The sequence below is a fragment of the Pristiophorus japonicus genome, chromosome 2 (assembly GCF_044704955.1).
Source record: "Pristiophorus japonicus isolate sPriJap1 chromosome 2, sPriJap1.hap1, whole genome shotgun sequence".
Lineage (NCBI taxonomy): Eukaryota > Metazoa > Chordata > Chondrichthyes > Pristiophoridae > Pristiophorus > Pristiophorus japonicus.
Window position 1 is genome coordinate 275,115,553 of NC_091978.1, and position 19,161 is coordinate 275,134,713.

Below are 19,161 nucleotides of genomic sequence, written 5' to 3' on the forward strand. Positions count from 1 at the left end.
TAACCCCTTGGGGCCAAAATTCAGGTGCACCTCCGATTTTTTACCTGTTTGTACCGCCGGGTGCAATGAGGCGGGCTTCCAATCGATTTTCTTCACTTTGAAGTTTTTTTTGCATCGGACCGGAATCTAGTCATAATGGGGACGGAAGTGCTGGTGAGGGGCGGAAGTTAGGATGGGACCGAATCTCCGCCGCTGTCACTCAGCGGCAGAGCGGTGGTGACGTCATTGCGCATATGCGTCGTCACGCCTCTCCCCTCATTTAAAGGGGAGAGAAGCAGCGAATTTGTAGGTTCGCCCACTGGGCCACCAGGAAGGGTTTCAGCCGGGTCAGTAATCTGGCACCCAAGAAGGAATGCCAGGTTGCCTGTTGGTGCCCCAGCTCAACGCGGGGCAGTAAATCACCCGGTTAAGAAAAAAATGGCAGCCGCAGCAGTGTGCCCTCCCCTTGAAGGACTGGCCGCGCTGCCTTGCTACACACACACAAAACAAGGTGCCCCGATGGTGGTAAAGCTGCCGGGGGCACCGCGCAGCGGATCGTCGATTTTTGGAGGTAAATTTCGGGCGGATTATGTAGGTGCGGGAGAGCGGCAGTGCGCGCTTTCATGGCGTGCTTGCGGCGGTCAGCAGAAGTGGGGACAGGCCGAGAAATCGCCGAGGTGAATTTGGGTCATGGCAGCCAATCGACTGCAAAAAGGCGGCCACTCGATTCCGCCGCAAAACGGACCCTGAATTTCGGCCCCCTTGAGTTTAGAAGCTGGTCTGAGTGGAGTTGAGCTCCATACAATTGCTTAGACATGGATCTAATTGTGAACACACCAGGGCCGAAATTGTCCACCACTGGAAATGGGGTGCACCTACCCTGTTTCTGGTGCTTTTACCGATGCGGTGGCCTCTTGAGTGAAACTCCGCTCTTTGACATTTTTTTCCCGGAAGTCGGACATAATGGGGGGGGGGGGGGACTGTAAGCGGAGGTTCGGAGTCGCGAGGGGTGGAAGTTGGGGGCGGGTGTAGTGGCCGCCGCTGTCGGTCATCATGATGACATCATCGGCGTCATGTCACCACGGTTCTCCCCTTCACTTAAAGGGAAAAGCCAGTGTGATTGTTTAAGTTCGGTCCACTGGACTACCAGGGAGGGCTTCGGGCGGGCCAGCGACCTGGCACCCAAAATTGCCAGCATGCCTGTTGGCGGCCCAGCCGAACCTGGGGCATAATTGGCAGCCCGATATGGCAGTCGGCCGACAAAAAGAAACATAGCAGCAGTGCACCCTCCCCTTTAATGGGAGCTGCACCGCCATTTTAGACGGATTAGAACCTCACTGCACCGGCAGAAAATAGCAGCTTTTGGCACCGCTCAGCGGAATTTCACCATGGGGGTGGGGGGGGGGGGGAGCATTGGCAGTGCGCATGCTCTTATGACGCACTTAGGACAGATCTGCAGCGGTGTGGGGGTACGCGGGTCACCGCAGGAGCAGAATTTTTGAAATGGCAGCCATTACACGAGAAATCGGCGGCCATTCCACTCCGCAGCAAGGCCGCTGATTTCAAGCGGTAACAGGCCTTAAAGGAAGGGGCAATTTTGGCCCACCACCTCATTCTTCAGACCCAACTGACCTGATAATCCCACTAATGAGTGCTTCAAATCGTAAGTCATACCTTTTGAGGAATACGTATCTCCTATTCCAACTTTCCCCTGATACAAAGCCTCAAGCCACAAATTCGTATCAGTCATCAATGACAATTTTGGGGGGGACGCATTGTATACCATTTTCCCTTGGTGACTGGAATGAAAAAACATTTTCACTGTGAAAATGGAAGAATTAATCCCCAGTCTTGACGAGAAGCTATTGCTAAAAATGCCTTACCTGGTGTCATTAGAAGAAGTGCTCTGCTTTAATTACATGGTATATATGCTTAATAGCTTGTGATCTGAATTCTCAACTGGGCATCAGAGGATCCTAATCCAAATGTGTGAGCCATAGCTGTAGTTATTCTGGTAGTCAACTGTTTTAACTTTTGTGGGATTTTCCTTGACTTTATCCTTGTGGATTGCGATAGGGGAATTTAGCAGAGGCTGGGCTAGCAACCTCGACTAACAACATAGAAACATAGAAACATAGACAATAGGTGCAGGAGTAGGCCATTCGGCCCTTCGAGCCTGTACCGCCATTCAACAAGATCATGGCTGATCACCCACCCCAGCACCTCCCCACCCCACGCCCCCTCCACACCTCCCCCGACCCCCCCAGACGAAAGGACCACATCCAACTCCCTCCCGAACACATCCAATGAACTGGCATCAACAACTCTCCGCGGCAGGGAACCCCACAGGCCAACAACTCCCCGAGTGAAGAAGTCTCTCCCAATCCCAGCCCCAAACAGCCCACCTGAGTGGATATATTATATTGTTTACAAAGCAGATTTGGAGCTTATGTCCTTACTGCTTGCTGCCATCTGAGGTACGGTCTTTCAGGTGCAGTAAAAACACAGCAAAGTGAAAAGCATTTGACAGCCAGAAAAACAGTCCAAATACTACATTCTTTTGTTCAATAAGCACTGTAGATGATGCCCAATCACATTAATTGGATAGGAATGCCATATCTGAGTGCGCTACAAGCTATAGATTTTGTCTAAAAGTGAAGACTTCCCTATCCCTGAAGGAGAACAAGCTGATTTATTTACTGTAGTGGCGGGATGCACCAAAAATACCATGCCCCAGCTTCATCACCACCAAAAAAAAGATTCTGACCTTGTAATATGGTCAATTGTCAAAAATGCCATAAAAGTACTGTGTCCTTATGAGTCTTCCTGTTGAATACTGAGACTACCTCTGCAATTATATTGTGGATACCAATACTCAATGAAGATGATCCTATAAAATAGGTAAACACACTTTTCTTCCACAAGCTTATTTTCTTGGGTGCAATTGATTGGAAATAAATTATGAAACCAAACTGATACTTTTCAATGCTGTTCCTAACCCATGCAAGCACATTTGATTGACTGCTTTTGTTATTTTGAATGCACTTTTTGTGAATTATGTGAGCTAGCCATTCATTAACTACTTGGTTTGTATCCTATTAACTTGCTGATCTGTCTTGCGCTTTTATTGAATGATTTGCACTGAGTGATTCTTATTCTTTGTTCTGCTTAATTTTTTTCTTTTGTTTGTGCTTTCCACTTTACAGGCATGCACTATGGATATGTTGCTAATAATCAAGTTAATTCAGCACCAAGTCCCTTGTCATCAACTTCAGATGATGAGGATGATGATGATGAAGCAGGTGTGCTTTATGTTTTAACAGATGTCCTAAATGTTGCATGTGCTGAATTCATTTGCTGTAAAACACTGACTAATATTTATCAAATTTTAATGACTGCAAAGGTCACATACCTTATGATCCGAGGGAACAAAATCCTCTACATTGAATAAATAACGGTGATCAAGTACAGTTTATTAGGGTGCAAAATGCATAAGTATCGAAGTAGTTTGTAGATCTAGAATAAATGATGGTTTATCAGGGACTAAACCAAGACCCCATAATCCATGAGCCTGAATAGTGAGCGGATTGTGTAATATGAAGTGATTTATTTCTTTGTAAAATACTGATTCTTTCTTGTAACCTAAACATTCTGTCATTCTGAATTTTATGGAATGAAAAGTAATTTGTATAAAAGTTATTTTTCTGAGCGAGAGATAGAGAACTTGTATTTGTAATTGTAAGAGAACTGTAATCGTGACCATCTTCAAAAAAGGGGACAAGTCCGACTGCGACAACTACAGAGGAATCTCCCTGCTGTCAGCCACTGGGAAAGTCATTGCCAGAATCCTCAATCGTCTTCTCCCTGTGGCTGAAGAGCTCCTCCCAGAGTCACAATGCGGATTCTGTCCAATAATGGGTACAACGGACATGATCTTCACTGCGTGACAACTACAAGAGAAATGCAGGGAACATCACCAATCCTTGTACATGGCCTTCTTTGACCTCACAAAGGCCTTTGACATTGTCAACCATGAGGGACTATGGAGCGCCCTCCTCTATTTCAGTTGCCCCCAAATGTTTGTCACCATCCTCCGCCTATTCCACGATGGCATGCAAGCCGTGATGCTGACCAACAGATCCACCACAGACCCAATCCACGTCCGGACCGGGGTCAATCAGGGCTACGTCATCACACCAATGCTCTTTTCGATCTTCTTTGCTGCAATGCTCCATCTCACTCTCAACAAGCTCCCGCTGGAGTGGAACTAAACTATAGAACCATTGGGAACCTGCTCAACCTTCGCCGCCTCCAGGCTAGATCCAAGGTCGTCCCATCTTGTGTCATTGAACTACAGTACGTGGACGACGCTTGCGTCTACGCACACTCAGAGGCCGAACTCCAAGCCATCGTTAGCACCTTCACCGAGGCGTACGAAAGCATGGGCCTTTACACTAAGATCTAGGTCCTCCACCAACCTGACCCCGCCACACAGCACTGCCCCCCCGATCATCAAAATCCACGGTGCAGCCTTGGACAATGTGGGCCATTTTTCATACTTCGGGAGCCTATTATCTGCAAGGGCAGACATCGATGACCAGGTCCAACGCGGCCTCCAGTGTGCTAGTGCAGCCTTCGTTCGCCTGAGGAAGGAGAGTGTTTGAAGACGAGGACCTCAAATCTGGCACCAAGCTTATGGTCTACAAGGCAGTAGTTATACCCGCCCTACTATATGGCTCAGACGTGGACCACATACAACAGACATCTCAAAGCGCTGGAGAAGTACTGCCAGTGTTGCCTCTGCAAGATCCTGCAAATCACTGGGAGGATAGACGCACCAACATCAGTGTTCTCGCTCAGGCCAGCATCGAAGCATTGACCACGCTTGATCAGCTCCGCTGGGCGGGCCACATCGCCCGCATGTCCGACACGCGACTCCCTAAGCTAACGCTCTACTCGGAACTCCTACACGGCAAGCAAGCCCCAGGTGGGCAGAGGAAACGTTCCAAGGACACCCTCAAAGCCTCATTGATAAAGTGCAACATCCCCACCGGCACCTGAGAATCCCTGGCCCAAGACCACCCAAAATGGAGGAAGAGCATCCAGGAGGGCGTTGAGCACCTCGCGTCTCGTCGCCGAGAGCAAGCAGAAATCAAGCGCAGACAGCGGAAGGAGCATGCGGCAAACCAGGCTCCCCACCCACCCTTTCCTTCAACCACTCACCTGTTACAGAGACTGTAATTCCCACATTGGACTGTAAAGTCACTTGAGAATTCACTTTTAGAGTGGAAACAAGTCTTCCTCGATTTCGAGGGACTGCCTATGATGATGATTTGTAAAGCACTTCATCACATCTCTCAGAACATCCCAAATGCTTTATGTATAGTGAATATTATAAAATAACTTTTTTTTGGAGATCAGTGTCTAATATACTGTACTTGTCACGTGTATTCATTCAGTCAAAATCTGCAATGTTATAGTTTTTAGAAACTGATATTCAATTGGTGGCCATAACTTGCAGTTTTTCCAAATGTAAGTTTACTGTAAATGATTTATAGTGTGAATATTGAGTTTCCAGTTCCATCCTAGTGAACCCCTTTACTTTTTATTCTACATCCATGACTTCACATGTTGTCTATTAGTGTTGTCACCAGTGGCGATGACTAGAAAAACCTTTTAACCATTAAGTTGGTCTCAATACTTATTGAGTAGAGCAGTAAAAATGTCTTTAATGTTATTATATTCACTAAGTGAGAAGAATAGAGGGAATTCATTCACACCATCACTACCCTCGTGCCTTGTTGCTATTGTACATTATGAATGACTACAGTTATGCTTCAATGCACAGCTTTTGCAATTCTGCAAGAAGATTCATAATGGCACATTTGAACAATTTTCCTTACCGATTACAGATCTGTGTCTTTTTCATGACTATTTAAAAACATTTAAATTAGCTAGAAATTTTTAAAAAGTAAAAACAGACCTAAATGAAATGCTGCATAAGTATATTTGATCTGTGTTCCTTCAAGTATTTTTCATCTTTCTGTGATGGGGTGAAAGAGCAGTTTTATCATTCAAATTGATCCTAGTCATTATCCTGGTTTCTGCTCGCTATGTTTGATATTGCAACTAGAGTGCAAGTAATCTATGATCTGAAGAGTTCAAACAAGATTTTTATGCTCATTTATGTTTTCTTGAATGAAAGTCTTTCCTCCTGTCCCCTTCCCTCATAGACTCCTGTCCATTCCTGGAGGCAGTGACTCATGCTGGAGCCCGATGGTACTTCATCCAAATGGTCATAGAAACATAGAAACATAGAAAATAGGTGCAGGAGTAGGCCATTCGGCCCTTCGAGCCTGCACCACCATTCAATGAGTTCATGGCTGAACATGCAACTTCAGTACCCCATTCCTGCTTTCTCGCCATACCCCTTGATCCCCCTAGTAGTAAGGACTATATCTAACTCCTTTTTGAATATATTTAGTGAATTAGCCTCAACAACTTTCTGTGGTAGAGAATTCCACAGGTTCACCACGCTCTGGGTGAAGAAGTTTCTCCTCATCTCGGTCCTAAATGGCTTACCCCTTATCCTTAGACTGTGTCATGCTTCATATGTGACCCCAAACAATGAATTTCAGAGGGCTATTTGATATCTGTGCATGCTTCATTTTAAACAGAGGTCACTGCCTAATGATTGAACCTAGGAAGCCCATCTGATTTCAGCCGCCCCCGCCTCCCCCCCCCGCACAGTTTGCCTGGGACACTCGAACAATTGTTGTTCTCCAGCACTACCTTGGGTGCAATTGACTAACCTCAACACTGATCAGGGATTGAGCCTGGGTCCTTCCTGGTCTGTATTGCTTGGTATGAGAGGATCCCAAGTTAGTTGGGCTTATTTCTTTTCATTTTATAGTTTTCAAAAGTTGATGGAAACTTAACAGGAGGTTATCTATTTAACTTTAAGACAGTCAGTAGTCTTAAAGGTCATTAAACCCTAGGACAAATTTAGTGAGGCTGCATTTCCAGAGCACAGTCTTGCTAGACAGAAACGTGTTTCAGAAAATCGATCTGCAGTCTTAATGGCCTATCTTTGACTCATACTCGTGAGGTCTTTGTTTCTAGAGCACAGCCTCGCTGAATTAGCCCATGTGTAGTGCCAGCTGCTTACCAGACCTGCCGATTTTCATCATTATATTTGGCTGTACACATTAACAACAGGAACATTTTGAAAATTGGGAATGTTGCTGTGTATTAAAATTTACACTCAAGTAAGTTACTTGACCTGATGCCATATAATGGGTCAAAAATTGCAGTCGGAGGCTTCACGCGGGCGGATGCCTCCGACCAAATTTTTTTTAACAAAAGTACCTGGTGGTCCCAGAGGAATGAATACTTGCGTTCCGAGGCCTAGATGCGCAGCCCAGCGCAGAGGCCCACGCATTCCAGGAGCGTATGCACATCCTGGGATCACGTGGGCCTGGACCACCAATCACAATGTAGTATTCTCATTCATTGTAATTGGGAGCTCCGAGGTCCCATTACTATCCATAAGAATTCCCCTAAAATCAAATAAAACACAAACATAAATTTTTTTAAAACTCCACTTTTCAAAAATTAATAGAAGTTGCATTAAATTAAATGTTTTAGAGAAAAACTTTAAAAAAAAATATTTAAATAATGTTTTATAAGTGTTAAAAATAAACTTACCTTCATCGACAGGGTTTTTAATATAACTAAGTAATATTTATTTTTCTATCTATTAAAACTCTTACGCTGGTAAAAGCAGGCGTAAGAGTTTGAAGGACATTCGCTGTGCAAGAGTTGGGCAAGTAGCCCAAATCTCTGCCCGCCAAGGCCTTCTCCCAGGGAGGCTTGCAATGTCAAAAGATATTTTGACATATCGTGAGAGCCGGGTTCATACGCTTTGTGCGCCTAAACCTGGAACTTGCGGCGTGCGCACATCGTATGCACCCGGAGAGGCCGCAATTTCAGGGCCAATGTAAGTCACTGGTTCTAACTGAATCTAAGTGATTAATAAACAAATTTTGGAGTGACAGTTATGCTGATATTGTCCTTCAGTGCAGGAGGACAATATCAGGAGGGAGTGCGGGGAATCTTCTTTGCTAGGTGATAATGTAGATAGTTATATCGTAAGCTATTTTGAAGACTGAATTCTGCAAATGTTTTTCTCTGACAATTTGGAAGTTAACCCATCACAAATATTATATGCAGATTTCCATTGCATCTCGTTGAATTGTAAAAAATATATATTCATGGTTCTTTTGCACTGAGAATAGCTGTGTCTCTAATTTACTTTCTACACTGGCGATATTACTGAACTAAGATCTGTGTGCAAATTACCAAAGACTAGGACACAACCTTAAGCAAAAGAAATAATTCAGTCTGCTTAACATAGCAGTGCTGGATCAGTGGGTAAGCACACCACATGGTGTGATACTGAAGCATACAGACCTGAAAGTTCACAGATGTGATCCCTAACTTTACCTACTTTTGCTAGTCACAGCCCAACTGGGAGTAGGGGTGCTGCAATCCAAAGAATTCAGTTAAGCTTTTATGCCCATTTTTTACAATTGTTTTTGAATGGAAATCTTTTCGCCCATTATCCAGTTTTGTCTCCCCTTCTGTCCCAAGGTGGGAAAAGTTTATCGGCCCACTCCTGATTGCTCTCCATGGACCCTTGCTGTAAAGTGCACGTGCATGAATATCAAGTGAGGTTTAGCTGTGTTATACCTCGGGACTCAACGCACTCTATGTAGAATGTCACGTGACTAAATACATGACGGCTGCTGATGACTATGGTACCAGAATGCAGCATCAATTCTTAACTTCAGCTGAGGAAAAATGAAAGAAGAACATTGAGGAGGGGGTACTTGATAGAAATAATGCAGATAAACTGATCACCTCAAGTTCTAAAATATCCTCCTCCAATTAAGATTGTCATCTGCGATGTGCAGAATATTATGTTGAATCTAAAATGACTTGGCTATTATGGTTATGAAAATCCAATAATATAAAACGATGTCTGGGCTAGAATTTCCTCTATTATCACCCATTTAATGTCCAGTTGCCGCCTGTTTTGGCCAAAAATGTAAATTATTGCCTTTTACTGCCTGTTTCACCTCCCGATTATCGCCGGTGGTAATTTCGGCCTACAATTACTGCCGGTGTTGCTGCAAATCGCCCGCCCACATTTGTCACCCAGAAATCGCCCAAAATTCCCTCCCAATGCTAATTTGCACCAAAAAGGTTTTTTTTTTAAGGCCCGCTACCGCCCATTATCGCTCCGATCACAACCGCCCATTTTTAAAGTACCTACCTGACTTGGGCCAGCGTTATGCAAACTTAAGTATTGGCAGCTGGGATTCAAACTTCATTCATAGTGGAAATAACTACTTTTCATCATCATAACAGGCTGGCTGATCATTCCAGCTGTTCCATCTTCTCCAAAGACCCAGAGGCGAGAGAAGATTTTTTTACAAAGATATATATAAACGCTGCGTAATGGAACCCATATGTACAAGGTGTACAGGGACCTGACCACTGCTGGTGCTGTCACTCAGTGTTACTGTAACATGGGGGGTCGCCATTGTGCTCGTGCTCACTCCATTCAGATCATGAAGGTACAAGAGATTCCATTGAGCAAGTGTCGCTGGCCTGCTATGATTTTAGATTTTAGATACTAATAAAGCTCCCTCTACACTGTCCCATCAAACACTCCCAGGGCAGGTGCAGCAGAGTAAGGCTCTCTTTAAACTCGGGCACCATAGGTCAACGGCCAATATCGAGCCCACTCCGCTATGAGCACTGAAACAACCTCGATCATTACCCCTCTCTCCTGCATGTCGGCACTGGTCTCATCCTTGGTCTTCTCCATCCCGAGGGGCAGCAGTCCTAACACACTGTCGAGGCAGAATTTGATCAGATTGAACATGTTCTCCTCGTTTAGAAGAGAATCCAGCCTCCTGCTGCCCAGATGAAGGAGAACAGTTCAGACATCCTCGGATATGGAACGTGACCCCCCCCCCCCCCCTCAGATGCAGGAGAGGCGCATGCTCGTTCTGAAGCCTACATTTCACGCGGGACATGGGACTGTTTGAGCCCAGACAGTGAAGGTCAGCGGGTGGTTCCAGGAAGGCCCAGAGGGGATCGTCCTCCCATTCCCTGACCCGGAGGGGGAACCCCCCTCTTCTTTCCCCCCCCCCCCAATTCCCTGACCCGGAGGAGGAACCCTCCCATTCCCTGACCCGGAGGGGAAGCCTCCCCCATTGCCTGACCCCTGATTTCAAGATCAATTTCCCTCTGCCACACACAATCCTGCATCTCCAGCACAAGCCATGCTTCAGCACCAAGAGACCAAACACTTCTAAAATGTATTGATATACTGTTGGATCACCTAATCGGGCTCAGCTGCAATGCACCCATAGAGCCAAGAGCTGGAAAGTGGGATTAGGCTGGATAGTTCTTGGTCGAACACGCTGTAAATTGATTCATTGCCAAATAGCCCAAAATTCGCTAGGTTCAAAGGCATAGCCACTTGGGTGAGGTGCTGGAGGGCTGCTGTGGATCGGAGCTCCAAGGAGTAGCAGTACTTCCAGAGAAGAAAATAGGCTGCCACCCTTTTTCAATCTCACTATCAGGTGATATAACAGTCTGGGGAGATACCCTCCACCTTCCCAACCACTTTTGCTCCCCATTACATCCAATCAGAGATTTTTGAATTAGACCGATGAGGAGCAACCTCAGCATTTGTTCCATCAACATCACGAGTTGAACTTCCATCAAGCTCCTGGGCCAACTTCAGTTACTGGAGCAGTTTGCATGGAGAGGAAGCAACATTTGCAGAGGCTGATGCAAACATTTTGAGCTTGGGACACATTACAGCTCGTTAGCCTTTAGAAAGAAAATATGCATTTAGTATCACATTTCATGTACAATAAAGTAATTTTTGGAGTACTTACAACCAGGCCTGGGCTGATCTAATTAAAACCAGTCGCAGCAATCACTGCCAATGAAATCTTAGCTGTTTCACGTGTGAGTGGGATAGGGAGAGGAGTGGTTCATTTTATTACTTTAACTTTTTTTTTAAACTGAGGAATGCAGGTTGGCGAGGAATGATGCCTCACTGCTAATCTCGTGCCATGTCTCGCTTGCTGTCAATTGAGAGACACACTGACTGAATCAGGGTGTTTGCTGAGCGATGCTGCCTGGTGTATTTCTGGATCTGCAGAAACAGATGCTCCCAATTGAAACATTATTTAAAAAATAAACCCAATTCGATTCCAGATGTTTATTTCGAGTCTGTTTGACTGGAGTAACTGACCAGTACCTGTGTAACATGCTGAGGGGCTGATTTTGTGGGTGGCAGGAAAGGGATTTTGCAACATATGTAACACCACTCGGGGAAAAAGCCATTGGAATCAGCCCACTGAGCTATTCATCGCTGAACATGAATTATTTGCTGGAAATGCTCTCTTTTCCCCCCCTCCCCCCCCCCCTTTACTGCTGCTGGCTGTAGGGGGGCGGGAGTGTCTACGCACTGGGGCCTCGGCCAAGTAATCATTCTTCATGTAGCTTGACAGTGTGGTCGTGGGGCTATTCAACTGTAGCAGGCATCACATCTGTAATGTATGCATCTGTGAGGATGCTCACAGGTTTATAGAGCTGTTGCCATTCGAGCCAGGGTGTTCTTGGAGATGGAGCACGCGGTGTCCACCAGTATGCTCGCAGCCTTCCACGAGAGGTGGACACTGGAGGGACTGGAGTGCATCATCATCCCCGGCAACCAATTTTAATTTGATCCTTTAATGTCTAAAGTTTAATTTGTTTAAATTTTTCGGTTTTAGTGCCCCTTTAATAAGGGGACACTTGATTTATAGTTTCACCAAAATAGATGTAGAGCTGTTGCATTGTCTGGCTTAGCCAGGTATGTGATGTTCACAACTGAAGAAAACCCCAGTTAGTTGTGTTTAGGTCATCCAAGATGAGGTATGAGTTTACAAGGGACACCGGCAATCACACATTTAAAGTTGTGTTTCCTAAAAGTTGTCATATGGGACATATTTTCCCCTTCCCCAGAAGTGAGTGAGACACAATACAAGAAGGGTTTAGTTGAATAAAATTTTATATAAAACTTGTAATTTGTATTAAACTTTTAACAATGTAATAAAATAACATAATTGTTCTGAATGAAAATTTGTACCAAAAAAACCCATTATGAACAACAAACAGCAACAACAACAACAGTATAAACAACACTCAAAATACCCCTGCACCCTCCAACAATTTTACCTGGACCTGTGGCCATCTTTCCCAACACCTTTCCTCCCCAATCCCCCACAACCCCTGGTCCTGGTCCTGATTTCCACCCCCCACCTCCTCCCGCTATCAATATCCCTGGCCCTGCCCACATTGGGAACAGTACATCGTGCACCAGCACCAGACCTCGAGCGTGTCTGCTGAGGGGGAGGGGCGGGGGGGGGGGGCGATAATGGCAGCGCTGTGTTTGGGGTTCTGGAGAAGATGGAGATGCTGTGGACCCATCTTCAAAGTCGGAAGAAACTAGTTCCTCTCGATGATCGGGTGCTGTCACCATTGCTGATATGGCACCTTGGGGTGCAGTGCCATATCCCACGACCGTCAATTGCTGCATAACATTGGCATTGGCAGTTTAGGTGTTCTCCCTCACCGCGGCAATCAGTTTCGCCATGTCCTCTGATTGACGGGCTGCTAAAGCCGCGATGTTTTCAGAGATGGCCTGGAGGAACTATCGAATCAAGTCCGTGCTCATCCTGGACAATCCCACCATGTCCAGGCTCGCATCTGCCTGTCGCGCAGCATTTCCACTTTGGCAGATCAGCCGCCGTGGATTCACCATTGGGGTCGGTTTGCATCCCGCTTGATCCCGTCTCCTCGAGCCGGAGTCCAACCAAGTTGTATTCCGACGAGGAACCGGTCGGTGGCCGCCGGTAGAAAGGACCCTTCAAGTCCCGCCACCCCTCCCTCTTCCTGCACCACCACCGTTACAACGCTTTGAGCAGTGGTCTCCTCCAGCTCCTGCAGCATCATCTCCGTCTCTTCCACCATCTCTTCATTTGGTCTTCCTTGCAATAACTCCTCTCTGGGAGGGGCAGGCAGCTCCACCTGTGCAACTGTAAAAACATAATAATAGTTGGCGACAAGGGAGCGGAGGAATCAGAGGTAACATCAGAGCAATTCACTTTGCGCAGGCTTATGTGGAGAACAAACATTTTTTACCGAGAATCATTACATGAAACTATCAGAAGCAAAATATAAAGTACATGACCTGACATAAAACTTGAGTCCCAAACAGTTTGCTTTCCAAGTGGCAGAGTGTGATCAACAAATAAATCATGTCACAACTAACAACATATCTTGCTCCCAGCATTACATTACATTCTACATTATATTGCCATAAGATTGAATTACATGACCGTAGTACAATGCAGAATTACCCTCCAGGTGAACTGGTTTGGCACCAACACACGTGGCGGTGCGATCATACGCTCCCATCAGGGCTGCAGCACGTTCCTCGAGGCCCGTCAGAGGAATAGTGTTCGAAGGACCACCGCCTGTTTTGCGGAGCTCTGCCCTATTGCATGCTAATTTTTTTTGCAAAGGGGCAAAAAATATGTGTGAACTAATTTGACAGCTACTAATACACAACACACACATACATACGCAATATATAGGTACACATCCCCAATTAACCGTCCCCCAGTCTTTTCATCAACGAGTGCATGATTTAAGTTTTGTTAGCACGCAATTGTTGCATGATGAACATGTGAAAATACGGAGGACTAACACAATGAGATTGATCTTGGGAAATAAAAATGACACCAAGCTTTACAACATAATACGTGGCACTACTTGAAAGTAAATTGTCAATGCATGATAAAAGTTAGTACTTACTCTCGCAGACCCAACGATGTCATTCCACAGTTTGCGGCATTGGTTCGACCCCCACATCCTGGGCACAGTGGAGGACACCGTCTCAGCGATCTCTCGCCATAACCTCTGATACACGAACGGTGACGGTTTCCCTCGCCCGCCCCGTGTTAACTGATTCCAACGGGCCTCCACTTCCTCCACCAATGACTCCTGGGCTTCCTCCGAGAAACAAGTGGCCCTTTTCCTCCCCCTCTACTTCCATGGCTTGATTTTCCATTTTGTTGATATTTATATATATATATATATATATGAATTGGATTATTTATTTATTATTATTTTTTTTAAGATCTATTATTATAATTATTACTAGTTATATTATTTTATATTATGATATAATTGTAAATATACTGAATATAATCAATGTACTCCTCAAAATACCTCCCAAATCCTCTCTCAGCTCCTCTCTCACTGATCTCAACCAACCTCTGCAGCTTCAAGATGTCCAGTGCTGTCCTACTCTTCTCTGCGCATGTGCAGCGTCACCCTTGACCTCGAAATCGCAGGAGAATGACTGCACATGCGCAGAGAAGATTTTCCGTCCGTTTTCTGCAGTGGTTTTGCTTCCCTTACTAAAGGTAAGGAGATCGCCAACTTTTCTCCCATTTTCGTCGCTCGCTCCAGTCTGCTATCGCTAGGCTTCGCCACCGCCGACATCGAGGACCTGAAAACTGCAGGAACGCGCACCAGCAGTATTCCGGCGGTTAGAAAGACACAACTGCCGGAATACCGCTAAGGATCCGGCGCCAGCGATCAGAGGGTAAATTCTATCCCTCTATGTTTTGGCTTTTTAAAAAAAACAATTCCATATTTTGCCTTTTAGTCCAGTGGACCGATTTATATTTCTGTAAATTGCTGTTCAAGGAATGATCATTGACAGCTTAGATTTTCATTTAATATTTTCAGTTTCCTGTTTGTGAATGTTTATAGTGGCATATAGAGAATTGTTTTTACAGACTAGTATAAATTATATACTGTACTATAGTTATAAAAAAGAAAAAATGTTGAGAGACTTCATTAGTTATCTTGCATTTTCCTACTGTACGAAGTATTGTGAAGACCTGATAACATGGAAAATGTACTGTGAAATTAGACGGTTTCCTTGGGTGTAGGGTTGTTTTCAATCTTGCACACATTTTAAACCTGAAAATGAAATTATATATTTGTTCTGATGAACAAATGACGAACTGTTACTTTGTGAAAACAAAGGTGCTGGGTAAAGTTTCATCTATATTTTATACATCCATTTTAATTCCAACCCTGAATGGATTTTTTTCTGTGAATGTGTGACATGTTTTGACTTTTTTCTAGGTGTGGACACTTCCTCCTCTTCATCATCATCCACTAATACTTCACTTCCCAACAACTACGATGCTTTGGAAGGTGGAAGCTACCAAGGTGACTTTCTTTTTGGTTAGCAGAGAGCGGTATATGTATCAAATGTAGAAAACTTTGCTACTTTTCGGACTCTTTTTTTTTTGTACATTCCTTCTAAAGAATTCATTGCCTGTGGTAAACTGTCACGTCTTTCTATATCGAGTTTTTTTTTTAAAAAACCTTTCAAGCTTTTTCGAAAATCTTTAATTCAAAATTAATGATATTAGTGCTGGACACATTCCAATTTTGGACTCTCAGATGAGGTATATGCATGATTAAATGCAGAGCACAGCTCCAATCTCAAGAATGACCCCTAATGCAGAGTGTGACATTTTCCCATTTTCCACCACAGCCATGTGGCCTCCTTGGGTGTGGTTACCAATTAATAACAAGTATGTGGCGTTGGGGCCCAAGCTCACAACTGATTCTTTAGGACTCCCTGAATTCATTTCACAAAAGCACTTTTTTTTGCCCTGTGTCTAATATTCAAAATTGAATCAGATGCTTAATTGTAAATGAATAAAACTCTGCAACGTTCATAAGCTCATTTTCTGATACCGATTCTGCAGTTCCCGTGACAATTTACTTTTGCAGCAGCAAAACACAAACATTCTCAAATGGCTGTCACTCTTTAGCTCACTATGCACATTAGTAGACCAAAGAATGTGTAACTTAGAAAGAAATGGTACTCAAACTGTTTGGATATGAAATTGATCTTTGCTGAGCTGCTGGTGAATATTACAATTTGACTCTAAATAGAAAATGTAAAGAAATAATTAATGTATAAAATGAAGTTTTCAATCAATACTTGAAAATATTTGGCTATAATCTGTTCATGTTTGAACAAATACAACAATACTTTAATGTACAAGCTTAAGGATTTGCAAAAAAATGATCAGCTCAATTTGGAAAGGTTATGTCTTCTGCTGAGGGTGTTCCACAGTTTTGCAATGAAGTGAACTTGAGCAAAAATATAATAAAATTGTAATATTAATAAACCTGTCAGTAACTCTATTATCACAGGGTAACTTTAAAAGGAGGAGGAGTCAGTTTACTTCAGTGGGGGGAGGGGGGTGGAGGGTGAATATTTGTTTAATTTCAAATCCCCTATCCATTAGAGAAGTATCCTTCATTTTATTATTGATCCTGAACCCCGCAAGGACTTGCTTTTTTGGGTCATCCAGCGTGTTATATTGAAGGTGTTCGTCCTCTCCCACTGTAGTTTTTCTGTAAACTCTGGATTTCATTTTGCCAATTCAGTCTTGATTCCTTTAAGATGTAGATGGGGGATGTCTGAAACTAAAAGTAATGTTGCCCATTTGGAAATTGAAAACAAGTGAACATTTGTTGGCATAATGAATAAGATGTAGTATTTTTTTCCTATTTCTGTGCTTGGCATGATGTGGACGTTGATGATGTGATAATAGAATACTTTCTATTTCAGTTCTCCTGTGTCCACATTAAGTCCTTGTGCTATTACTTAGCCAAATCAGTTGCAGTTAAACTCCTACTCTGCACCAGCAATATGTGTTACCTCCAATCTTAGAAAGCACTCCTGTTGTATTTTTACATCCTTCAGCCTTTCTTGCGGCCGCTCTGAATGAGCTTGTCAAATTGACATCAATTAGTAATGAATTAGGAACAGTTTTATCCACTGGGAACTTGGTTTCCTGGAGGACCCTTTCACCTAGCAGAGAGAGAATTTCATCTCCACTCTCTGGGCTGTATTTGAACACAGCCTCAAAAATGAACAAACAATGTTGTAACCACTCATTACCCAGTTCCCCTAAGCAAGGTTTAATATTAAAGGATGAACAGTGTTGTAACGGCTATCCAGTAATCTAGTGGGTAATGACATTACCGAGTATAGCACTGGGACCGAGAGACCAGAAGGTTCAGGTTTGATTCCCACTCTGTGCTGATTAATTTCTCTCAGCTGGGGTGGTGCAATTGGTCTCAGTACCTTTGGGCTAGGTAAGTTGAAAAAAAACTCTGCCTCTCTTCTCACTTTTTAATGGTCCCTGCTGACAAGAGCACATGCATGAACGTTGGAGGAGGCAACGATTGGGGCTCAACTGTGATGGATTTCATGGCATGATGCTTACTATCTAGACTTGCAAATGAAGAATTGCCACTTGGTCAAGAAACAGGAGGGCTGAGTCATCCATGGAACTTCCTCCCCAACCCCCGCAGCATAAGTCAACACCTTCAGGAGAGTAGTGGGAAAATCCTTTGTTAAAATGCTTTTTACCTCACAATCCAGTTCCCTCCCCTTCCCTTCAAGGTGTAATATTAAAGGATATATGTATGTTTACAGAAATACCGGTAGAACAGAAGATATATTTCAGATAGATTTTCAACTTGGTACATCTGCATGTAACTATGATTATCTTATAAATCATTGGGATAGTCTGAGTGGCTCTGTCTGCAACATGAGAAATGTCTCTTTAGTCATTTGTGCAGAACCGATACCAATTAAATTTTACAAAGCTACATTGCACACCTACACACTACATTACACAACAGGTGGTGAAGTAATTGTACTTACCCAAATAAACAGTTCAGATTGAGGTGCCATACTGTTAAACAACTTCCTTAATGAACAAAAAAATAGACAAAAATATAAATAACTAGGAAAATCTTCCCTATTAAACTGGACTTTGGAGTGTTAGAGACTAGATGTTCTATACGTACATGCATATGAATGGCAATATTTTCCTGTACATCTAGCTATATAAGGGCTGCTTGCAGGCTCCCAGAAGGCACCCATTAATTTTAAAATCAGATCTTTCATTATAGGTTTATGTCCCAATTTTCTGATTGTTTCACTGTTTCTACCTTTAAAGTAACTGATCAGGTAGCAGGAAAACAAAATTCAACTCCCTTTCAGCCACGACTGCAGTTCTCCACTTCATTTTCCATATAGCACAGCAAAGATAGAAAAAGAAAGTCTTAACTTGCTCCAAATCTGATCTACAGTCTCTTCTTTGCATCCATCCTCCTTCCCATCAACAGCCCACAGTAACCTCCAACATGTCTGCCATAGGCCCATACCGATACTTTAACTCGATTAGCCTGAAGCCCATTGATTTAAGTTACTCACTCCTGTGCACATTTTCATGTCATTTGTGAAATTTAAAATGGTTCTATTTATGTCCTTTTCTAAATCATTCATGACAAACCTACTATTACTAAACATTTATGGCCCATACTTCCCCACATTTTCTGCAAATTTAAGTGTGATAACTGAATGCAGGAAACCTTTCACTATTAGCTGGTCACATGTGCTGCCTCTCTCTGGTGCCCTGGTTATCGCTCAACCAACATCACTAAAACTAGATTATCTAATCATTATTGCATTGCTGTTGTGGGACCATGCTGTGCGCAAATTGGCTGGCGCGTTTTGCTATAGTACAAGTGACTATACTTCAAAAGTACTTAATTGGCGTTGAAGTACTTTTGGATGTCCCGAAATCAAGAAAGCGTTATATAAATGCAAGTTCTTTCTTTATATTTTATGGCAGTTGTAAATCCATGTATCAATTTTTGCAGATTCATCATCTTCAGCCACCACAGTCCCTGCTCCTTCTGACCCACGCTCATCGATGAGTACTAAACCATTTGGTTATGCATATCCAACACTCCAACCAGCCTACCAGAACGTAGCTTCTCCTTCCCATTCTGTAAGACAGCCCACTGGCCCAGGATATTCTCCCGGACCTCAGCAGTTTACTCGGGTAGGATTTTTTGTCTTAGTATTCTGATGCAGTTGAAAATTATCTCAATGTGACCTCTTCTTAACCTCCCCCCCCCCAAAAA

At 43.7% G+C, this 19,161-nt stretch overlaps 1 protein-coding gene across 5 annotated transcripts in view; it reads left to right on the plus strand.

The window, feature by feature from the left end:
* Nucleotides 1-19,161, plus strand: part of LOC139246299 (protein transport protein Sec24B-like) — a 150,440-nt gene that overhangs the window by 43,329 nt on the left and 87,950 nt on the right. For 4 of the 5 annotated variants that reach the window (XM_070871402.1, XM_070871401.1, XM_070871403.1 and 1 more), the window contains 3 exons: nt 3,186-3,281; nt 15,277-15,363; nt 18,895-19,079. In XM_070871402.1, coding sequence (XP_070727503.1) covers nt 3,186-3,281; nt 15,277-15,363; nt 18,895-19,079 — 368 coding nt within the window. The remainder of the gene's footprint in view (nt 1-3,185; nt 3,282-15,276; nt 15,364-18,894; nt 19,080-19,161) is intronic. The other variant, XM_070871406.1, reaches the window with a different exon arrangement.